This window comes from Dasypus novemcinctus, chromosome 12 (assembly GCF_030445035.2).
Source record: "Dasypus novemcinctus isolate mDasNov1 chromosome 12, mDasNov1.1.hap2, whole genome shotgun sequence".
In the NCBI taxonomy this organism is placed as follows: domain Eukaryota; kingdom Metazoa; phylum Chordata; class Mammalia; order Cingulata; family Dasypodidae; genus Dasypus; species Dasypus novemcinctus.
The window spans coordinates 37,449,675-37,474,348 of record NC_080684.1 but is presented as its reverse complement, the minus strand read 5'-3'; the positions used below and the strand labels follow the sequence as shown (position 1 = coordinate 37,474,348).

General features: G+C 50.0%; 1 protein-coding gene across 1 annotated transcript; it reads left to right on the top strand.

Annotated features, from left to right (window-relative positions):
* Positions 1-8,505: 8,505 nt before the first annotated feature.
* Positions 8,506-19,623, top strand: SDR9C7 (short chain dehydrogenase/reductase family 9C member 7). The gene is made up of 4 exons (XM_004466151.1): positions 8,506-8,806; positions 12,187-12,445; positions 13,692-13,855; positions 19,406-19,623. The coding sequence occupies exons 1-4, from the start codon at positions 8,506-8,508 to the stop codon at positions 19,621-19,623; spliced, it is 942 nt and encodes a 313-aa protein (XP_004466208.1).
* Positions 19,624-24,674: the final 5,051 nt, after the last annotated feature.

Genomic DNA, 24,674 nt, shown 5'->3' with positions numbered 1-24,674 from the left:
GTTGTAAGGCTGGTATGTCTGGGTATCAGCTCGGTAAATTAGGCAGCTGTCTGCCAGATCATCAATAAAATCAAACAACTGACTGATATCATGTGGGATAGAGGGGCTGTTGGAAGTCCTTCTCTTCAGACATTCTTCATACATTTTACAGACACATTCCATGCACTCGTTCACAGAGTCATGGTCAGTGTATGTTCTGCCTTTTGGCCTCTTGGTAGGCTGTACCAGCAAGGTGGTGAGGGACACGGCGCTGAACTCCACTGCAGCTGCTGCTGCCACTGCCGCCGCACACCAGGATGTGTCCTTGGATGGCTCTTTACTCAATGCATCAAGTTCAATAATTGTTTCACCAAAACTTGTCTTTGCAGGAAAGCAGGCTTTCCCCAGGGAGTTCAGAATCTCATACTAGAATATAGAGATGTGATGGGTCAGAACCAATCTGATTTATATTTCCTTTTTTGCTGATTTCCCAAGTTTCCTGGTACACTTGTAACTGTTCTCCAGGGCTTTTCTTGCCATCACCAGCAGCAGCCTCGGCCAAGTGACTGAGAGTATCATTTCATTTTTCAAATACAAGATTTTCCTTCCTACTCGCAAAAGAACTTTTGTAAAAGAGACAATACCTCATTGCAGATATCTCTTCGCTCAGTTTCAGTTTTCTCTCTGCATTCTCAAGCCATCTGCTGGTTTTTTCTCAGCACCTCCAGTGTCTTGCTCAATACTTGAAACAACCCTCTAGGATGACCTATGAATTCCTATACCATTGTCATAAGCAACTGCGAGAAGATTCCTTTCTTCATTGGGTAAGTCAGCACCTTGCTCAGTTGTAGACTTCACGAGACTGTGACATTATCGTAACTCTCAGCCTGCTCAACCAGTTCGGCCTTCTGTACCAGGTCATTTTTACCAACGACTGCATGTCCTATGGCTCTAGTAAGTGGTAGAGAATGAAAGCGGGCATGGCAGTCTCTGCGGCTGGCAGTGGTACGGCTGAGACTATCCCTAGGTCTTGATGCTCATAGACTCTGGATCACTTTGGAGTCTTCACTTTCCTTCCTTCTGCTCTCCCAATAAGCCCCCTTTAGCCTCCTTGATGAGCCAACATCTTCTCCCCTGTGCCTGGTCCTTGGGTTGAGAAAACGCCCTCTGAGGCTGATGCCTGGGTCTGCTGTTTTGTCCTCAGTCCTTGACCCCCTCCATTGCCTGGTTATGGGGGAGGAGCTGGGTCTGCCCACAGTGGTATGGGGCTTCCTGGGTGCCCTGAATGTCAACACCCAAAGAGCTGGACCCTGAGGCCCTTAGTTCTTCCCACTTTCTGGGTGTTGGGGCCTCCCCTATAAGAGGGTCCTGTTGCCTCTGGCCTCAGCACACAGGAACACATCCCTTCTGGGGGAAGCCCTTTGCTTTTTTCATCTCCCATAATGGAGACTCACTTAGGGCCAGAGAATTCCAAAAAAGCTGATGACCTAGACCTCCCTTCTCTTGGGCTTTGGAGGGCAGACATAGAATCAATTTTTTCATTGTCTTGAAAACGTGAATTTACCTTGACTATTTTTTACCTTAAAATAAAAGTTTAAAAGATCACCGTACACAGTGAGTTGACCCCTAGCCTCAGGGAGGTGTGAGGTGGGGTCCAGAGAAGTTAAGAGTCAGGTGCCTTCAGGGAGGTGGGGGGAAGGGGATGGCCTGAGGAGGCAATACTGGATCATCTTTTCCTTCGCTCTGGCCCTCTCTTCCACAGAGGTGAGGGATGATTGTTTCCTTTTCATGAATTCCCAAGTAGCCTGGGATGGATCACACGATGGGACTCAAGGTGGGGTGTGGGGAGGAGAGGTCACTGAGGGTCTGGTGGACCCAGATCCTTTCCCTGCAGGAATTTAAGCCTCCCCGTCACCGGCCACAGCCCAGAGGACCCCTGTGACTCTCCCCTCCTTGAGAGCCACTTCTGGACCTGGCTTTTCATCTTCACTGGCTCTGTTGAGCACCGACTGTGTGCTGCGTAGGGTGTCCCTTGAGCCACTTAGGGCTTCCCGAGGCCACCGCTCTTCATGTCTTCACCATTTTGATGATGTTGTAAGTATAGATTCATCAGAGAGTGGATTAGCAGACAGTCATGTGGATTCCTGGGCTGAGTACAGCTCCGAGCTGAGAGGTACCCGTGGTTATGGAGAGTTCAGGGACTGCCATGCTGTTGAATGCTATGTTGCAATATCACACACCTTATAAATCAGTGGTCTGTGCAACCATTCTGTAAACATTTATGGAGGGAGGGGACAAGACAAGCCCAGGCAATTCTGAACTATCAGATGAAGACTGGAGGAGACTCCAGGGTAGACGGGAATGGGTACAGGAATGGGAGGATGTGGGGGGAGTGGCTGGAAGGGGTGGGACAGGAAAAGGCAGCAGCGCCTGTCAGAGCTGCCAGCATTAGGTCACAGAGCAATCAGGATGGGCCTGAAATCAGTGATACTCAAGAATGGCTGCGAACACGAAGACCCGGGAAGACTCCGCGACACAGAGCGTGGAGGGCAGCACACAGCCCTCCTGACGTAGGAGCGCCTGGAACGTCAGCTGACTGTAGCCTGCAGCCTCTGTCTCCACCTGGCCTGCCTCCTGGCTCTCTTCTACCTTTGCCCTGGTTCCCAGGGCTGTAGGTGATAAGTCACCTCCGAGTAGGTCTTCATCAGGAGTGGTGACTCAGGTTTCAGGAAACTGCCAGCTAGGTAGCTGGACCTGCGAGGCCTGCAGGTGCTGGCCGCGTGTCTGACAGAGAAGGGGGCCGAGCAGCGGAGGGGCCAGACGTCAGCCAGGCTGGAGGGCAGCGCTGCAGCCACCCAGTGGGTGAGGGAGTGTGTGGGGGACGGAGGTACCACCCACATTCCTCATGCCCACTGGTTTCCTCTCTCTGTGAAGGGGAGCCCTCAGTCTGGATACCTGGGAAGATTTCCAAGGTGTTTTGATTTTCAAGAGCTTGAGTTCTAGAGTTTCCAGAGCTCTGGAGTGATGGTTGCTGAGCCCCAGGTTTAGATGGGCTCCCTCTTTGCTCAGGGCATTTTCTCTGGAGGAGGGCCGAGGCCTACACCTCCATCTTGAGGGCTGGCAGAGGGCCGTGGGGCCTGGGCCAGGCTGGGTCTGGGCTCTTGCTCTCAGCATGCACTGTCTCCTTGCTCTCACCTCCCTGGAGGGCTTTTTGATCATCCTCACGTGACACATGAGGTCACCGAGGTGCGGAGAGCTGAAGGGACTTTAGGTCCAATAAAGAGAAAGGGCTCCTACTATGCTCTCTGCTTTTTGTGTGTGGAAAAGATCATTGACTTTTTTTTTTTCTGATTGTATGTGTTAACCATGCTCATTGTAGAAAACAAAGAAAAGGACAAAGATCGAACAACATTCACTCTAATCCACCATCCAGAGCGAATGACTCTTGTGATATGGTGTATATAGCCTGTGATCAGCACTTTTGTCAGCAAATCTTTTCCAAAGCATAATATTCAACGTAGTGTCTATTCCAGCATGTTGAGGGACCGTCACTTATTTAAGCAATCCTATATGGTTGGATGCCGAAAATGTCTCCCACTTTTTCCTGGTATAAATAACACTCCGGTAAAGATTTTTATAAATAAAATTGTGCTCACATACCTTTATAGCCATGCTATTTAAATTTGAAAAAAATTAGATCAAAGAATATGCATTTCTTTAAGGCCAGGGAAGGCGTCTGTGCAGGGAAGGTAAGAATCTGGCAGGGCCTGATTCTCTTCCCAATATTCCCTGGCTCAAACTCGGTCCCCCAACCCCACCCCACCTCAAAACAAACTCACCCGACACCCTGCCCCTGCTGACCTGACTATTTCACATCCCTGATGTTGTGTCTTTCCCCCCGTGTCTTCCAGGAAGGCTCCCTGAAAGCAGGGTAGGCTAGGACCTGAAGGTGAGGGTGGCTGTCTGGGAGGGTGGGAACAGAAGGGGGCTTTGTCTGCGCCTTGGGGTGGGCTCCGGCTGCCTCCTGGCCTTGCCAAATCCTGCCCAGGGTGAGCGTTGGATTCCCCAGGGCAGAGGTAAACCCTCTTTTGCGAGGACAGTGCCCGGGACTGGTGGAGCTCTTCCAAGGCCTCCTGACATCAAGCGCAGGCCTGTTCTCCCAGTTGCCCCAAACCTGGGACATCGTGTGTCTTTCCCAACCAGGTTGTGGAAAGTCATTTTTCTTGTTTTTTTTTCTTTTCTCCTTCCCCCCTTTCTCTTCTCTCCTCATCTTTTCCTGTGCTTTCTGTATCTCACCCCATCCTTCTCTTCCTACCTCCACCTCTCACTCCCCTTAAAAGATGTTTCTTGAGCACTTGTTCTAATTTCTCAGACTCTGCCCATGCATTTAACAAACTTGAGTTGGTGGCCTGGTGGATGGCGCCCACTGGGAGCAGAAAGAGGAGGAAGGACTGTCCCTGCCCTCCAATAGAAGGGTGGATCCTTACTTCATCTCTCCCTCCCCTTTTCCCTTATGGCGTGGAGCACATTGTTGAAGCATAAACCCAATTTGGAGGTGAATATGAGCCATGACTGTGTCTACCCTGCACAACCCATCTCGGGGCCTCTTTCTACTTGCCCACACTTCAGGACACAGGGCCTGGTGAATAACTCTGGCATCTCCTGCCCACTACATCCAACGAGTGGCTGACCACACAGGACTTTGTGAAAATACTTGGTGTGAGCTGTTAGGGCTGATGGAGGTGACACTGAGCCTGTGGCCCCTAGCGAGGAAGGCGAGGGGCCACATGGCCAATGTCTCCAGCACCATGGGCCGGCTGTCATTCGGGGGCTACTGCATCTCCAGGAACACGGCGTCGGCCTCCTGGGACTCCCTTGTGAACTACACTGGGACAGAGGCCCCCCTAGTTCTCCTGCTTCTACTCCACTGGGGAGCCTTTTTAGGGGGTTTATTTATGCTCAGCCCTCGGGGCCCCACCTTCGAGTTCCTCTCTCCACGGCACATGCTCCCATGCCTCCCAGGGTTAGTTGGCCATTCATTGTTCTGCGAGGGCACGCAGTTGGCTTGCATGTGAGACAGAATTAGAGACCTGGATAATTTGGATCCAGAGCCCATGCCCGCAGCCACTGTGAAATTCCATTTTGGAAAGAGCTTGAGTGGACCCAGGGCACTGATTCCAGCATCAGCTACTTACTTTCCGGAGTCTTCCATGAGGGCCAGGAAGTGCGTCCTCGGCCAGCAAGACCGCGGCCCTGACCTAAATCATCTCCCAGCTGAGAGCGGGACAAGAGGCAGAATGTTGTTGCCGCCTCGTGTAGGGCCGGTGAGCACGGCGGCCGTGGCAGCCGCAGATTGAGGGGTGGTGGTGTCCTGGGGACGGGGTCCGAGGTGAGGACTGAAGAGCAAGGGTCAGCCTGGCAGCCTGACAGAGAAGGGCGGGAAGGGCTTCCTGGAGGCGGGAACGTCATCAGCGGAGGTCCGGAGTGGGTACTAGCACGCCCCTGTGCTTGGGACCCTGCAGGGACAAGAGGCCACGGCTGGAGGGGTCTGGGGGGCGGGAGGCTGGGAGGCAGGCTCGGGTGGGCTTGTGGTCCAGGAGAGGTGTTGGGACCTCGTGCGGATGACCGCGGAGCCCCAGGGCAGGGCTTTGTTCAGGGGAGTTACTTGTCCAATCGGCGTCTAGAGCCCCTGCCTCCCTGTGAGCTCCACGCCCACCTTGTTGGTGGACGCCCCGGCCTATAGAGCTCCTGAAGGCCAGAAAGGCCCCGCAAAGTAAGGACTAGGCGCGGTGAGGTGGAGTTGGGTGCCACGGGAAGGCGGATGGGCCAAGAGGTGGGAAGGAGTGGTGAGGGAGGGAGATCTCGGTGACAAGTACGCCTGGCCCACCCCCTCTGGATTCCCGCCGGGAATTCTCCAGGACATGGCTCAGGACTCTTGGGATAGGAGGAGGGAAGAACCAGGTTTCACAGCCCAGCTGCTGAGACCCCGGAGCACATACCGACGCCCGGAGCCCTGGGAAGCCACTAAGGACTCGGATCCACAGGGGTCCTGCCACCCTGAGGAATCTGCACTTTGGGGAAGGTGGGAGGGGCTGGGGGGAGACCCAGCCCCCACCTGCACAGCCTTCTGCCTCCCTCCTCAGGGGTGTGCTGGCCTCGGCCTCCCGACCCCTCCCCAGGACGGAGGAGGCCTGGGGCGGGCGAAGGCAGCCCTCTCTGAAGAGCCCGCGGCGTGCCTAGGGTGGGGAGGGCGCCTGCCAGCCTGTCCTTATCAGGAGTCGCTCAGGTGCCGCTTCAGCAGGGAGGGCCCTCACCTGACAGCGAGAGGTGGTCCCAGCCCTGGTAGGAGACCCCTCCACGGGGTTCTCGCAGGCTCCCAGCCTCACTTGGACCACCTTGTCTGATGTTGCTTTGAGCCCAGGGAGCACTGCCTTGGCCGGCATCAGCGGACAGGCCTGGGCTGGGCTGTCCCGAGTCATCCTCCTCCAGGTCCAGGGCCAACCCCGGCGCCTCACCCATTTCCTCAAGACTGGGAGAGCGGGCTGCCCTGGGCACACCTGCCTGCTCTGCCCTCAAGTCTGCCTTCTCCCCACAGACCATCCTGCTCACCCCCCAGGAGGCAGGCAAAGGCTGGTGGTGCCTGACAGGTCCAGCCCAGGAGGTGTCCTGGCTTTGGGACTGGTGAGACCGAAGCAAGGTGCGCCTTCCACGGCGTCCCTCCTCCCTCCCCTACAGGCCCTGCACGGGCTCTTCAGGGCTGGCTCCTCGCTCTGATGCCTGACTCCTGCCTCCCTTGGAGCTGAGTGCTTGAGCCTCGCGAGCTTTCCTAGTAGCACCGCCTTCCGATTCTGCCTCAGTAGACTGTGGAATGTAGAGATGCATCCTGGGTCTCTTCACTCAGGAGAAACTTGGAACCCCAGTTCTGTGTCCTTTCTGTCCCTCTAGACATGGAAGATGTGGGGATGGAGTCCTGGATCCCTTGGGTGAGCTGGTGACCAGGCTCACCCTGAGGACAGATGACCCTGGAGGGTGACCCGAGGAGCCACCTCGTCTCCACCCCCCCATCATTCCCTCCCTGCCTCCTATGCAATCCTGGGTGTGGCCCTTATTTACCTCACACCTCTGTGTCATTTCCTCGTTTCCTCTCCCAGCTCCCCCTTCTACCTTTTGAGAGTCTTTGTCCCATTGCCTGGAATCTCTTCCTGGCCTTGAGAATTTTCAGGCCTCGGGCCTGAGCCCTCAGCTCCTCTCCATCTCATCCCCCTCGGAGCCAAGGACTGTGCCCCAGGCCTGTCCTCTGCTGCCAGCGAGCTCATGACCTGTTCTTGTCACCTGGCTGGACCTCAGTCTAATGGTGTTCAGATCTGAACTCTATTCCTCTGCCTTCCCTCTCTACACCCCAAGGGTCTCTCCTGGCTTCCTTTCCATCTCAGCCATGAGGTCTCCCTGTCACTGGCCCCACACCTTGGAATTACTTTGACGCTTGATCCCCCTCCCCTCTGTGTCCTCTCACTTCCTAGTCCCTTCCTATCACTGTCACCACCCCTCTTCCATCTCAGCTCATCGGAACAGCCACCCTGAGCCTCGTTCTGGTGATGGAAGGAAAATGCCCACCGGGGTCCCTCCTGGGAGAACTGGCGTGTTCTCCATCCTTGAGTCCCTCTTCGGCCTGGTCACAGGGAGAGGCTGGGCCTGCTCCCAGTGGGGTGGGCTCCGCGCTGGAGCTCTGAGGATCCACCCCAAGGAGTCGGGCCCTGAACACATTGGGCCTTTCCACTTTCTGGGAGTTGGGGCATCCCACCACCAGCTTCCCTCTTGGGAGGGCCCTGCTGCCACTGGCCTCAGGAAAACGGGAGCACATCCACCCTGGGGGAAGCCTTCTGTTTCTCATCATCTCTCATAATAGAGACTCACCTAGGGGCTAAGGAATTCCAAAAAGCTGACGACCTCAAACTCATTTCCTTTGGGGTTTTGGAGGGCACAGAACCAATTTTTGTTTGCTTTGCCTTAATAATTTGTCTAAATTTATTTCTCTGAAAATAAAAAATATAAACTTATTACATGCCTGTACTCATGACAAATTTTTGATCCCTGAGCTGGGGTGAGGTTGAGGTGGGGGCTTTGCAGAGGGCCTTATCAGGGCTGAGTCCTCCTTTCTCTTTTGCCCCCGGCAGCCCACCCTGGTGAGCCACCTCTCAGCACCAACGTTGCTATTAGGGCCTCTCCTGTCCTTGCCAGCTTCAGCCACCAGGGCTGGGAGAGAGAGGGAGGCAGCCACCGTGGCTGTCGGAGGTGACAAGACTTCAGGTTGGACTTGAATTTCTTGTGCCTGGGCTAATTGGCGTGCTGATGCCTCCACCTATAAATTTTACAGACTGGCTCACCCAGGGGCCCCGTAGTACTGTAAGCAGTGGGAAGGAGGGGCTAAGAGCTCTTCTTCCCAGCGGGCACCAGCATACTGCCAGCTGGAGCTCGGACGACCCGCTGTCTCCCAGGCCTTCTCGGCCATCACTACCCCCACTGCCCATGGCGACTCTCATGGACTTGCCCTTTATGTATCGCTGGTTCAAGAACTGCAACGTGGTCCGCAACCTCTCAGAGAAGTATGTCTTCATCACTGGCTGTGACTCGGGCTTCGGGAACCTGCTGGCTCGGCAGCTGGTGGATCGGGGCATGCGGGTGTTGGCTGCTTGCCTCACTGAGGAGGGGGCCCAGAAGCTCCAGCAGGAGACCTCCTACAGGCTGCAGACCATCCTGCTGGATGTCACCAAGACCGAGAGCATCAAGGCTGCGGCCCAGTGGGTGAGGGCCCAAGTAGGCGAGCAAGGTGGGGCGAATGGCGTTCTTTGGCTTTCTCGGTTTATCCATCTCTCTCTCTCGCACGGGCACCTGCAGCATCAGGGACCCTGTTGTTCAGATGAGGAGGGGGAGGCAGGGTAGGGCAAGTGGCTGGGGCTCTGGCTGAGTCTGACTGGAAATCCTTGCATGGTTTGGCCTGTTCATACAAAGGGGTGATTTCCCAGAAACTCCGAGGGATGGGGAGAGGGACCGTGAGAGAAGGTAGGGGAGGGAAGATGTGTTCTCTAAAGATGGATGTGCCTCTCTGGGCTTCAGTAGCCCTAATCATCAGCGCCTATGAGCACATAGGCTGAGGGAGGAGGGCTGGGGGAGGGCAAAGGGGACCTGAGGTGGGATTCTTTGAGTGGGGCATTTGATCTCTTTGTGGCAGGCAGGAAGACAGGGGAGAGGGAGATCTGTTTTCTTCCCTTCAGGACCGTCAATACCGGTTTGAGTCAGACTAGCTGCTCCTATTGGGAAAGGAGGCTGTGGGCTGGGATTGAACCAGGACAGCCTGGAGACAGGCTCCGGAACTTCCGGCACACAGGGCGTTGGTGGGGCGCAGGACGAGCAGGCTGGCGCTGCTGCAGAAGCAGTAGCCTGGGAGAGTCCTCTCTCCTAAAGGAAGTGTTCTGGGGGTCCTTGCCCACAGGTGGACTGGTGGGGCAGCAGAGCCACAGTGCCCAGTTACTCCCTGCTTTGCTCTTCTTAGCTCCTCTCACTGCCCAATATACAATATATTTTATTTATTTATTGTCTGTTTCCTTTGTTAGCATGAAACTTCATAGAGGCAGGGCTTTTAGTCTCTTTAATGTGATGCTGTATCCTTAGTGCAGTGCCTAGCACTGTACTAATATTAAAAAAATATTTGTTGAATGAATTAATTAGTGAATAACTCAGCAAGGGTCAGTCTCATTCTTCAAATGTTGGGAGTCTAACTGGACTCCTGACATTTAGCCTGAGCCTTTGCACTAACGATTCACTGGGTGTATTAGTTTCCTATGGCTGCTATAACAAATTACTACAAATGTAGTGGTCAAAACCAGTACAGATTTATTACCTTTCAGTTCTGGAGGTCAAAAGCTCGAAATGGATCTCGGGCTAAAGAAAAGTTGTTGGCAAGACTGCGTTCCTTTCAGAGTTTCTAGGGGAGACTATTTCCCCGCCTTTTCCAGTTTCTAAAGTCCACTCTCATTCCTGGACACATCGCACCATTCCTTCATCTACAAATCCAGCAAGCTTGGCCGAAATCCTTTTCATAAGGCCATTGCTCTGTGTGTGTGTCTCCCTCTTCCACCCCTTTTGATTATATTTGGCCCCAGGGGCTAGCCAGGATAATCTCCCCATTAGCAAATTTAGTTCCAGCTGCAATCTTAAGTCTCCTTTGCCATGTAATCTAACATAGCCATCGTTCCAGGATTGGAATGTGAACATCTTTGAGGAGACATATTCTGTCAAAGTAGCACTGGGGGCTGGGTGGGTGGAGAAGTTTCTCACATGCTTTCTTGTTGCCCCTGAGAGTTGCTGAATTGTCCAGCTGGCACAACCTTAGCACTGTTAGCACAGCTTGGACAATTCTTCAGTTGCTCTTTACAGAGAAAAGTAAGGTCATCCTGTTTCCACAGAAGGTACGACATCCTCCACTAGAGCAGTTTACCAGGGATGATTGGAGGTAGCAGTGAGTGTGTGTCCCTCTCCGGTTTATCTGTAGTCTTTTTTTTTAAGGAGGTAAGGGGGATTGAACCCAGGACCTCATATATGTGAAGCACGTGCTCAACCACTAAGTTCCACCCGCTCCACTGTATATGGTCTTTAGATCTTTGGAGGCTCATTTTCTCCTCTGTAAAAATCAGAGAGTCCCCAATAACTAGGATGATTCTGAGTCCTGACAGCTGTTTGGTCTTCTGGGATCTCTCTAACTGGAGGAAAGCAGGAAGATAGGATGGGAGCATGGCTTGTGTGAGCACCCCAGATCTAGAGCATGAAACAAACCTGGGTTGATGTCTGCATCCAGACCTGCCCTTAGGAGAGTGTGGGAAGTGTTCCCATCGGATAACTGGAGGCTGCAGAGGCCAAGGTGGGGTGGTTGAAGGGGAAGTAGGGTCAAGGAGAGAAGGAGTGTGGGAAAGAGAAGAAGCCAAGGCAGTGGGGCTGATGGGATTCTTGAATGAAAGAGCTGGAACAGGCCCTTGGAGCTTGTTCCAACATGCTTTCAGCAGCAAAGCTCCCAACTGCCCCCCACCAAAGGGAATTTTACTTGGAAGCTCAACATGCAAAACAAATGAAAGTAGAGCGCCTCCTGAATCTCCCTCCCCTAGCAGGTTCTGGGGTTCTGCCTGGAAAGCCCTCCTCTGGCTTACAAAACACAAGTCAGAAACAACTCTTCTAGTCCAGCCAGATGAAAAAACTCAGGCCCAGAGAGAAGTGACTTTGTTGGAGGTAGGACTGAAACTAGAACGTGGGGCTCTTCAACCCTGGGCCATTGTAGGATCAAATGGCAATACTTAGCAACATTTCCCTCTGTTTATACCAACTCAACTTAAATATCTCATAGATAGCCCTTATCGTATTTTTCTGTAATTTTTTTTTTTTTTGCTGAGGTACCAGAACAGGAGATTGAACCCGGGACCCAGTGTGTAGGAGGCCAGCAATCAAGCACAGATTTACATTTACTCCCTTGAGCTGTTTTTTTGTTTGTTTGTTTTAGAGGGCACCAAACCTGGAACCTCCCATCTGGGAGGTGGGTGCTCAACTGCTTAAGCCATATCTGCTCCCCAATTATTTTTATTTAATCATTTTTAGATGTTTATAAGCATTATTCATTTCCTCTCAGATTCGTGAGCTCCTGAAGGGATGAGTCCCTGTCTTGTTTGTTATATGTCTCTAGCACCATCTCCTATAATTGGCACAAAGTAGATGTGTGAATGAATTAATGCGTAACTGGATAAATGAATGAAAGAATTGATTTGGGTAAAAAGTGAAATGGAGTTGTCTCCTTATGCTTAGGCGAATATATAGAGGGAAGCATGGAAGGAATTCAAACATTAATTCATTGGTATGAAAATGTCTTTTATCCCAGAGCTAATAATTCAGGTGCTATTAGCTTAAGCCTGGATTGTAGCTGATATAAGGTCCCAATTCACTTTATGCGAATCAGAAAAAGTTTCCCCTCCTGGACAAATTAATTAAACATCATCCTCTGGGCTGTCAAAACTCCCCATCCTGCCCTCCCCAAGCTGGCCTGTCTCGTGTCTTGGGCTCCTGCTCAACCGTCCTTGGCAGCCTGAGCTGGTGGATGGTGGACTCTGATACTTTCCCACCGACGCTGCTGATCTTTCCCATGGTTCTCTCTCCCTCCATCTCACCCAGGCCTCTGGGCCCTAGTGAACAATGCTGGTGTGGGCGTGCCCAGTGGTCCCAACGAGTGGCTGACCAAGGAGGACTTTGTGAAGGTGATCAATGTGAACCTGGTGGGACTGATTGAAGTGACCCTCCACATGCTGCCCATGATCAAGAAAGCCCGGGGCAGGATTGTCAACATGTCCAGCTCTGGGGGTCGTGTGGCTCTCATCGGTGGTGGCTACTGCGTCTCCAAGTTTGGAGTCGAGGCCTTCTCTGACAGCATCAGGTGACTGGGTCCTAGTGCCAAACCACTCTGGGGGTCCCACCTCAGGAAGAGAGGGCTGGGGGTGACAGCATGGGGGTAGGGGGGTTGTATTAGCCAAAGGGGTGCTGATGCAAAATACCAGAACTCTATTGTTTTATATAGGGTACTTATTTGGGGTAGAAGCTTACAGTTACCAGGCCATGAAGCATTTAAGTTACTTCCCTCACCAAAGTCTGTTGCCACGTGTTGGGGCAAGATGGCCACCAATATCAGCCCAGAGTTCAGGCTTCCTAGATTCTTCTCTTCCCAGGGCTTGTTTCACTTTGGGCTCAGCTGTCCTGCTCTCTCCACTAGGCCAGCTGTAGACTATCAGGCGACTGGCTCTTTCTCTCCAGCGCTTGATTCTTTCTGGGCTCAGCTGCTCTGCTCCTCTGTGTGCTTACTTCCTGGGCTCTAGCTTAAAACTCCAGCATTAAAAATTCAAGCAACACGTCTGCTTTGCTGTGTAGTTCTCTGTGAGTCTCTGCCCACCAAGGGAGCAGGGACTCAACGTCCTACTGACATGGCCCAATCAAAGCCCCAATCATTATTTAACCAAGTAAAAGTGAAACCTCTGAATCCAATATAATCTAATATGCTCAGAGGGATGGACCAGTTTACAAACATAATCCAATATCTGTTTTTGGAATTCATGAACAATATCAAACTGCCACAGGAGTTCTTGAGGAAAAAACTAAAACAATAGCAGGGGGCAGGGCCTTCCCCAGGACCGAGAGAAGAAGGAATGAGAAGAAGAGTTGGGGCAGCAATGGGAGGCCATCCGGTCTGCCTTTCTTGAGCCATCCCAGATTGAGCAAAAACCCTGTGAGAGGAGGAAGGAGAGACCCCAAACAGACAGGGAGGGCTGGGGGTGGAAGTGCCCATTGGGAGGCCCAGGCCTTGCACATATCCCTTCACTTCTGCCTCTACCGTGGGTGCTGGGAGTGGGAGGAAGCTGTCAGAAGGTGAGGCCTGGACCTAGGTAACTTCCTCCCGGCTGGATTTGCCTTGTACAAATTGTCCAGTGGCTGCTGGGTCGGGTTTGGGAAGGGCTGAGGCCCTGAGGAAGGGCTTATTTTCCTGAAGGCAATGCTGGGCTGGGCTGGGGAGTGGGGGAGCATCTCCTGGCTCCTGGGGAGACAGGCCCCTCCCGAGGTGTCAGAGGGCACTCTCTGATGACCCTCTTTCATCTTGGAGTCCCAGAATGATTCCGACTCTTCTTTCCCAGGCGTGAGCTCCACTATTTTGGGGTGAAGGTCATCATCATTGAGCCAGGAGTCTATCGAACGTCCATTCTGGGCAGGCAGAACATAGAGGCGCGCATGCGAAAGCTGTGGGAGCGGCTGCCTCAGGAAACCCGGGAGAGTTATGGAGAAGAGTACTTCCGCATCTGTAAGTTCCCCAGCTGGGAGAGGGGTCTTGAGAGGGATGGGGAGGTTTTTGGACTCACTAACCCACCATCATTTTGCAGATGATGAGATGGAGTCTCAGAGAGTTAAGGGCCTGATGCCATACAGCTGGGGTTTGAGAATAGCCACCAAGTGGGCAACTGCTAGGAGTGGCAGAACCATAGCTGTCAGGCCAGGGGCAGGGATACCGCCCATATCATCATGCAGGTGAAAACACGCTGAGATGAACATAGACAAGTGACCACGTGCATGGCCACTGGAGCCGGACGGCCAGGGGTCGAAGCCTGGTTCTGCCACTTGCACAGGGAGGCTTTGGGCACCTTGCCCTGTGCCTCCATAAAACCGAGCGAAGGCTAGTGCCTGCCTCACAGGGTTCCAATGAGGATCAATACCTGTGAAGAGTCTTGCACACATTAGGAGTATAATAAAGAGGCAAAGAGCACATAGGAATTTTAAAGGGAAGATCTCCAGGCAGCTCCCTCTCTCTCCTTGAGCTGAGGGTTTCCTATGATCCTCATGTATTTTTAGAGGGTGTTTTAGAAGGTGTTTCATACTGTTTACTATCTCTCCCACCCCTCAAAAAAAAACAAAAAACAAAAAGAATTGCATGCAGTTCTTTTGGTTTGGGGGAATGGATGAAAAGCATTTGAGGAGTGGGTGGCCTGAAGGTGCAGTAGAGTTGGAATTGGCCCACACTCCTGCTGGTGCACCTCCTGGGAGAGGGAAGAAGACTGCCCTGACTTCTAGAAGGCCCCATACTCACTAGGGAACATCTGATCTAGAAGCTGAGCTAGCTGGTTTCAGAAGAGGATGAGCCGCAATTCATCCTCCATTTCTCCAGCTCCAAGTGCCTAGCGGGAAAGCAGCCCCTCAGAGCCACCCCCGTAGCTGCCCTTGTGCAGGGCCACCTCTGACCTGCCAACAGAAACTGGCTCTGGCACAATTAGCCAGCACCACTCTCTCAGTTTGCCTGAGCTGCTATCACAAATACCACAAGCTGGTTAGGCTGGAACAACAATCATGTACTGGCTCAGGGTTCCAGCAGCCAGAAGTCCAAATCAAGGCAGTGGCAAGACTGTGGCTGGGGCACCTTGCCTTGCCCCTCTGCCTCCCTGCGTGTGGTGACCCCTTTCCCTGTCTGTCCTTCCGCTTTCCACTGAGTTCCGGCTTCTGGCTCCTGTGGGGCCCTGGCTTGTGCTTCTTCTCCAGCTGAGGCCCCCTGTAACACGACCAAGACCCACCCCGAGTCAGCCGGGCCACGCCTTAACAAGAAAGAACGCTGTCTAAAGGGCCTATTGGCCAATGTTCTCACCTGCACAAAGAGCGAGGCCTGAGAACATGTTTTCCGTCGGGGTGCATACTTCAGCCTGCACGAGCCACGCTGGCGGGCGTCTCCCTTCTCCCATTGCCTCTTTTTTTTTTTTTTAAAGATTTATTTTATTTCTCTCTCCCCCCCCCCCCCAGTTGTCTGCTCTCTGTGTCTATTTGCTGTGTATTCTTCTTTGTCTGCTCCTGCTGTTGTCAGCGGCACGGGAATCCGTGTCTCTTTTTGTTGTGTCATCTTGCTGCATCAGCTCTCCGTGTGTGTGGCGCCATTCCTGGGCAGGCTGCACTTTCTTTGGCGCTGGGCGGCTCTCCTTACAGGGCGCACTCCTTGCGTGTGGGGCTCCGCTATTGGGAGTGACCCCTGCAGAGCAGGGCACTCCTTGCACACATCAGCACTGCTCATGGGCCAGCTCCACACAGGTGAAGGAGGCCCGGGGTTTGAACTGCGGACCTCCCATGTGGTAGACGGACGCCCTAACCACTGGGCCAAGCCCGCTTCCCTCCCATTGCCTCTTTATCACTGGGCTGCCCGCCCCAAGCATGGCCCTGGCACTTTGCTGGCTCAGGAGGTTTCCACACGGCCAGGGTGAAGCGGCTGTGTCCTCAGCCCTGTTCCTGCTCCCTCTGGACCTCGGCAGCCTGCTTACAAATTTCCCCGACCCCCAGCTTATATGGACACTATTTCCTGTTTTACATGGCTCCCATGAACATTTCTGAGCAGGAATTTACTGTCACAGTTAAACTCTTAGATTCTGGAATTGGAATGCAAATTTCCATGTGCCTGCTTGCTTTGGGCAAATTACTTAACCGCTCATCTGAAATGGGTTGTGAGAATTAAATGAGTTACTATATGTGAAGTACTTAGAACAGCACCTGGCCTGTTAAAAGGTTGCTGGTATTTTCATCCTGCCTTAGACAGTGTGGCCTCCTTCTCCCCGTCACACCGAGGCCTATAAGCTGTAAGTTCTTATATTGCAAACAGAGATCCTTAGGTGTCAATTATCCAAAATCCGAAGTGATGAGGCTTTGAAATACACCCAGAAACTCTGGATGGGCTCAGTGGAATCATGTGATCAATCCATGGCAAGTATTTAACTGTCCAGGGGGGTTTATCTCCGCAACGTGCTCTCTGGGACATCAGACTGTACATCGACCAAGTGAAAGCCACTGAAAGGTGGACGGCGTTTATTCATTTAATGCATATTCGACGAGCGCCTGCCTTGCACCAGGCGCTGGGAGGGACTGCGGAGTTGATTTTGGGGGAAAATAAGAGTTAGGTAGCTAGAAAGTGGAAAGAGGGTGGAAGGGGCAGGGAAGTTTTCTCAGGAGAGAGGACAATGGCAGGCAGGCCTGAGGCAGGGAATTCTTCTGAGGAACTTTCCAGAAGCTGGAGGGCCCCAGCAGCAGCGTGGGGGAGCAGAATGGGCAGGGCTAAGTTGGAGAGGTCCAAGTGAAATGAGAGTTAAGGATCTGAACTGATTTGTGATTGGCAAAGGCTACTCTGGCTGCTGCTGTATTCCAGGCTCTACGGGAAGGTGATTTTAGACAGGAAGGTGGAGGGTTTCAGACAGGTCGATGGACTCCAGGTGTACCTTAGACCTGCTGGGCCTGGGGGCGAGGGACAGGGAGACACCAAGGATGGTGCCAGGCTTACGGCTTGAGGAACCTGGAGGACGACAGTATCTTTCAGGTGTTGATTTATGGGAGACTCAGGGAGAAATATCCCTGGGAGAAAAGTAATTGTTTAGTTTTGGACATATTAGAATTTTGTGAGGAGAAGAAAAGTCCTAAAGACCTTCATCATCTGGGACTTTTCTCCCTGCTGTGGCCTCTTAGGGTAAGCATGACCATTTCCAACAGAAAGGTCCACCTGACACGGTGCTACAAAGGAGAAACATTTCTCTCAGTGAGAAGGTGATTTATTGCCAGTACACAAGCAAGGAACTGGGGGAATCTTCCCTAAAACCATTTCCAAGTGAGAAGGGGGGCTGGGGTGATTTTTATTGGGGAATTAGCAGTTTAGGATCAAGTGATGACTGAGTGATGCATTGGGAATTTTTCACAGGGTCTCCTGTGTTATCTCTGTACGCAAAACTCCTGTTTGATGTCCCCGTTCATAGCCTTTTATCCCAGGGAAGTTCCAGATCTCCTGGGCTCTAAGGTGCTCCTGGCACCATTCTGTGATTTTGCTGAGATGTTATCTTATTCCTGACTACCCTGGGAGTAGAACTATTAATCGGAAGTTCTGTTTATTGTCCTTCTGGGAACTAAGAACAGAGAATAAACTACTAAGATTAGGTTAAATGAAAACCAGTTCAACTAGATCTGGGAAAGGTATTTGAATTTTTCAGAGATGCTTAAGAAAATTAATTGAAAAAATTTTTTAAATTTATTTTTATTTATTTTATTTTTTATTTTAAAGATTTATTTTGTTTCTTTCTCTCCCCTTCCTCCACACCCTCTGTTGTCTGCTCTCTTGTGTCCATTCACTGTGTGTTCTTCTGTGTCCACTTGCATTCTCGGCGGGACAGGGAATCTGTGTCTCTTTTTTCGTTGTGTCATCTTGCTGCATCAGCTCTCCGTGTGTGTGGCGCCACTCCTGGGCAGGCTTCGCTTTTTTTGTGCTGGGCAACTCTCCTTACAGGGTACACTCCTTGCGCATGGGGCTCCCCTACGCAGGGAACACCCCTGCATGGCACGGCACTCCTTGCGCGCAGCAGCACTGCACATGGGCCAGCTCATCACATAGGCCAGGAGGCCCTGAGTTCTAACCCTGGACCTCCCATGTGGTAGGCGGACACACTATCAGTTGATCCACATCCGCTTCCCAGAAAATTAATATTTAATAAGCACATTTTTCAGCTATCAGACCTGCTGGCAGTTGTCTCTGTGTCAGGGCCAAGGTTGAAGGACAGGGTGTTGGCTTCCTAAGATATTATTGCTGTCTAGACAGTCTGGCTTTCATGATAGCAGTCTTTTTAGGACTCCAAAATGTAGTTTTTGTTTTGTTTTATGTTTTGCTTTTTATTTTTGATTGCTTTTAATTTTTTTCTTTTGTTTTAACATGTAGTTTGGCTTTTCCACCATAGCAGTTTTCTCTTCAAGAAACAGAAAGGGAGTTCCTCGGGGCCAGGGCTGAAGGGCACTTGAGCAATGCCCCTCCCCCGGGGGGGGGAGCAGGGTAACTCAGTGGTTGAGCACCTGCTTCCCTCATACAGAGGTCCCGGGTTCAATCTCTAGTACTGCCTTTAAAAAAAAAGTCCCCCTCCAGTAACCATGCCAGAGGTCTTGAGAGCTTCTCTATTGTGTCAGTGAATTCCCTGTCTGCCTGGAAAATCCTCCACACGCAGCTTTTGCTCTTTCCTTATTTTCAAGTTTTAATCCTGCATCCTGGAAATCTGACTTTCAGGCACCACTTCCTCCAGGAGTCCTTGGAACTCTCATGAATCCCTCCAACCTGCCCCTGTCCCAAAACCCTGGGGCAGGGTGCAGGTGGGGCTCCACCCCATCTCCTATTTAGGCTGGCGCCCTGGACCAATCTCCACACCTGAGCACAACACCAACCGAATGACCCCTCACAGCTGTTAGTGCTTTACCAGGTGCCGCCTGTGCCTTAGCGCATCTAAATCCTACAATAATAATAATAATAATAATTTATGACTATTATTCAATAACATTTTTTTCCTGCATGCTATTGTACAAAATTGGGGACTCTAGGAAAGTACATAGAAGAAAAAATCTATGTAACTGGGAATCTCACCAGGCAGGCAACATTTTAATTTATTTCCTTCCAATTTTTCTATGTGCTTATATGCACAGGTTTTCTGTCCTGACTTCCCTCACTGACTACCCTGCTACAAATCATCTTAATTATTCTCCATGCCAGGTATTATTATCCCCATTTCACAGCCAATGAAAGGTTTAAGCTCAAGGTCACAAAACTAATAAGTGGCAGAATTAGGCACAGGTCTTTTCATTGCTAGTCTAATGCACTAGTAAGAATTCAATGCCCAATTGTTGAATGCAGGAAGATAAATAAGATTATTTAGGGGGTGTTAGTATAAGGGTCACCCTGGAGGGCCTGACAGACCTACTTGAAATGTTAGATCAGGAATCAGATGGAAAAGGTGCTTGGATGGAATTTAGAGGAAACCGTCTTTTATGAATAATGATGGAGCTTTTGATTTTTCCCCATATCCTTAAACAGATACTGACAAGTTAAATAACTCGTTGCAGTTGGCAGAGCCGAAGATCTCCGAGGTCACCAACACCATGGAACATGCCATTGTTTCTCGGAGTCCCCGCATCCGCTACAACCCTGGCCTGGATGCCAAACTTGTCTTTGTCCCCCTGGCTAAGTTGCCCACCCCTCTGACAGATTTCATCCTGAGCCGGTACCTTCCAAGACCAGCAGACTCTGTCTGAGCCAGGGAAGCTCAAGGGATGGTCAATGGAGTGTAGAAGAGGGGGTGGGAGAAGGGACTGTGGGTGTCACCAGAAGTGGCATCGGATATCCCGGGGAGGACTGGCTGCAAAGATGCTTAGCCTGGCTGACACCGCTGCTGGAGAATTTACCCGTAACTTCTAATAGATGAGTGCCTCTTCCAACCTGTTGAGGCCCCACAGAAACCTGCTGTGGCCTTTGAAGTTCAGAGACCTGAGGGATGGTCCAAGGACGTCGCCACTCAGTCACGACTTGGCTTTTACTGGACCTGGAAGAGTCAAGGAGAGGACAACTAGCTTCTGCTGAATCTTGAACCCCTCTCAGTTATCACTACCACAGGGAACTCTTCTAGGGATAACCTAGCCCACAGGAGAATCTCAACCACCTTCCTATTGGGTCTCTCGATATGCATTAACTTCATTCAGATAATCCATTTCTTTGAAGTACTTAGTAGGGCAGACAGGGAATGCAAGATTATATCAACTGAAAATTTAAAATGCTTTCTCTCTCCTTAGATTTCTCTATTCATAGGTGATTGGGATTCACATTAAATACCATTCATTTATTTAATTATCCTTGGTTAATTCTTCAAATATTTATTGAGTGCTAACTATATGCCAGGCACTGTGCAGGTGCTGGGATATAAAGATAATAAAATCATGGTCTTGGATTTTTTATTTGTTCAGTTTTTTTTTTTTCAGGAACATCTAGTAGCAAAGACAGGACAGTGTTAGAAGGAACGAAAATCAGAAAATCAGATTTTTTTTGCTGTGCAGATCTTGGAGTTCATCTTATCTAGAAGTTCTCAAACTTTGCTGTACGTCGATGCACCTGGATACTTGATGACACAGATTCCTGGGCCCCAGTGATAGAAAATCTGATTCAGTAAGCCTTGGATGGGGCCTAGAAATCTGTATTTGTAACAAGTACTGACATGATTCTGATGTAACTAGGTACATGGACACTGGCATGTCCACAGAGGAAGCAACTAACACTCAGAGGAGAAATGACCCACTCAAGGCCCCCTGCTTAGTCGAGACAGGAACTGAACTTAGGAGTTCAGACCCCCAGACCAGGTTCCTTTTAGTTACAGGAGAATCTATTAGTGAAATGGTAACTTTGTCAAAAAAGTCATGGAAGTGCATTTTAAAATAACAACATTCTGATCCACATGAAGTTCTGCTGAAAGACTTTTCTAATCTTGAGGAGCTATGACATAATATAGGTCAAACGTGAATTATTTTTTATTATGAAGTCTTTAACTTACATCTCTGCAATATCTGACTGAATTTGAAAATAATAAGATGGTATTTAAAGAATAAATTTTCTAATTCAGACTTTTCACTCAGTGAGATGAACTTTCTATCCTCCAACTCTTAATCCCCCTATTCCAAACTGAAATTTTACTCAATTATGTTAATTCAACTGCATGGATTGAAGATATAGGCTAGGGCTTTTTCCTACTTATTTGTGATAACTAGTCAAAATTCTTCCCTTCCTGAGTTCTGAGAAAATAAATAAATAAGGGACAGTGAGATGGAAATTAAAACATCGATTTTTGTGCTAGAATCATTGGATTGGAAAATGTGGTTTGAATCCCAAGGCTAGACATTAGGATGTCCCACTCAAGGGAGTATCTGTATCTTCAGAGCAGACACACTCAGAATCACCACCTCACACCCACTGAGTCCTTGAATCTCACTGGACCAAATGGGCTTAGGCTTCTCATCCCTGAACCAATCACTGGCAAGGGGTAAGTTGCCATCCGTTCCTTAGGTTATTCATGGGTCAGAACAGGGATGCTAGAGAATCAGTCACAATGCCCAAAACCCTGGAAAATTCAAAACTAAAACTTCTATGCTATTGAGAGCATTGAACCTAGTCAAAAGTAAATTAGGGACAACTAGCAAGATGGTGGCAGTGTAAGGCGCTCCTAAAGTCAGCTACAGAGCAGTTAGTAATCACATAGAGCTACCTAAAGCACCTGTTTGGGGGCTCCAGGACATCAGAAGAGCATCTTGCAACATACTTGAAGGAATGGAAAGAGGAGACTGCCCAAGTGCAGAGAAGATTTGTAAGTAGAGCACTCCATTTCCAGCGCCAGCTGTCTCAGGAGCTGTTCTGAGGCTGTAATTGGAAGCTCGACTTCCCAAAAACAGGGGAGAAAGAAACGGTTGGGCATCAACTTTAGCTACTGATTAGTAAATTCGGTGGGCTAAAAACTAATCCTAAGAACAGCTGAAGTCTGAGCTTGTCCAAGTCAGAAAGAGGCTGGTAGCTGCCATTTTGACACCACCCCTGGGGTGAGGGGGAAGCTGGGCTGACTGAAAATCACAGTGCTGTTAGGGAGCATCTTCTTTCACCCAGATCAGCCTGCCACCCTAGCCTAGGCTTCAGCCCCACCTCTGGCAGGGAGGAAGCTGGTGAGACCTGCACTAGCCTTTCTGGGTAACTGCAGGTACATTTGGCTGGCACACACTGAAAAGTCGGAAGTCTACAGGGACAACAGCAGCCATTTTGGACCCACACACCCCAGAGTACTGCCCACATCTGCAGCTCTATCCCCACACCAGGCAGGGGTAGAAAGGGTGTGAAGCTTCACCATCTCTCTGGGCAACTACAGCCTAGGTCTGCACAACTTGGTTTCTTACACATGGCTGTGGCTCTGTCCCTACCCCTGGCAAAGGAGAAAGGTGGGAGATGCTTCATTGGTCCCTGGTGCAATGTGGGCAACTTAAGCCCGTACAGTTCACAGCATCAACCACATCCTTGGCTCCTACTACATAACCAGCAAGGTAGAAAGGGCAAGAATGCCCTGAACTAAAGAGAGAAATTCCACTCAGAATAAATATATCTAGTAGGCCAGATGCCAACACACCAAAAAAAACTACAATCCATACCAAGAAACAGGTAGATATGGTCCAGTTAAAGGTACAAGATAAGCCTCCAGATGACATAAAGTAGTTGAGACAACTAATCATAGATGTTCAAACAAAACTCCTTCATAAATTCAATGAGATGGCTAAAAATATTAAAGATATTAAGACGACATTGGCTGAGTACAAAGAAGAATCTGAAAGCATACATAGAAAAAGAGCAGATCTTATGGGAATGAAAGGTGCAATAAATGAAACTAAAAATACATGGAGGGAAGTGGATGTGGCTCAACTGATTGGGCTCCTGTCTACCATATGGGAGGCCCTGGGTTCACTTCCCAGGGCCTTCTTGTGAAGACAAGCTGTCCCATGCCCGTGGAGAGCTGGCACAGCAAGATGATGCAACAAAGGGAGACAAGCAGACAATTGGACACAGAAAGCAGACAGCGAGCAAGCAGCAAGGGGTGGGAGATAAATAACAATAAATAAATCTTAAAAAAAAAAAGAAAAAATACATGGGAGAGGGAAGCAGTTGTGGCTCAACTGATAGAGCATCTGCCTATCATATAGGAGGTCCGGGGTTTGGTACCCAGGGTCTCCTGAACCGTGTGGAGCTGGCCCATGCACAGTGCTGCCACATGCAAGGAGTGCCCTGCCATGCAGGGGTGTCCCCCATGTAAGGATGCCCCACATGCAAGGAGTGTGCCCCACAAGGAGAGTCGCCCAGCATGAAAAAAGCGCAGCCCACGCAGGAGTGGCGCTGCACACACAGAGAGCTGACGCAGCAAGATGATGCAACAAAAAAAGCGACAGTTTTCCAGGGTCGCATGACAAGAGTGCAGGCAGACACAGAAGAACACACAGTGAATGGACACAGAGAGCAGACAACAGTGGGGAAGGGGAGAGAAATAAATAAAACAAATCTTAAAAAAAAAAAAAATGGAGGAAAGTGGGTGTGGCTCAAGTGATTGGCCTCCCATCTACCATATGGGAGGTCCTGGGTTCAGCTGGTGAAGGTGAGCTGACCCATGTGGTAAGCAGGCCTGCACAGAGAGCCAGCCCACGCAGAGAGCTGATGCAACAAGATAATGAAACAAAAAAGAGACACAGAGAAATGATAATGAGAGCACAACAAAACCAGGAGCTGAGGTGGCTCAAGCAACTGAATACTTCTCTCCCATGTTGGAGGTCCCAGGATCAGTTCCCAGTGCCTCCTAAAGAGAAGATGAGAAGAGAAGACAAGCAGACACAGAAGAACAGGCTGCAAATGGACACAGAGAGCAGACAGTGAGTAAAAGCAGCAAGGGGAGGCAATAAATAAATAAATATTTAAAAGAAAACATAGAAGTCATATAACAGCAGATTTGAGGAGGCAGAAGAAAGGATTTGTGAGCCTCTGAAAGTGAACATACCAATGAACAGATGAAGAATGGAAAAAATTGAACAAGATCTCTGGGAACTAAACAATAGCAAGAGACCCGCAAACATACATGTGATGGGTGTCACAGAAGGAGAAGAGAAAGGAAAAGGGGCAGAAGGAATATCTGAAGAGATAATGGTAGAAAATTTCCCAACCCTATTGAAGGATATAGATATCCATGTCCAAGAAGTACAATGTACTCCCATCTGAATAAATCTGAATAGATCAACACCAAGCCACATACTCATCAGAATGTCAAATGCCAAAAACAAAGAGAAATTTCTGAGAGCAGCAAAAGAAAAGGAATGCATACCATATAAGGGATACCCAATGAGATTAAGTGCCATTTTTCATCAGAAACCATGGCAGTGAGAAGACAGTGGTATGATATATTTAAGATACTGCAAGAGGAAACCTTCCAGCCAAGAATCTTATATCTGGCAAGATTGTCGTTCAAATATGAAGGCAAGTTTAGAATATTCACAGATAATCAGAAACTGAGAGAGTTTGTTACCAAGAGACAAGCTTTGCAGGAAATATTAAAGGATATGCTGCAGTCTGAAAAGAAAAGACAGGAGAGAGAGGCTTGGAAGAGTCTGGAAATGAAGATTATATCAGTAAAAGTAACTAAAAGTCTCAAAAGAGTGGTGAAAATAAAATATGACAGATAAAACCCAAAGGCTAAAATGGGTGGAATAAGAATTGTTTTATAGTAATAACATTGAAAGTTAATGGA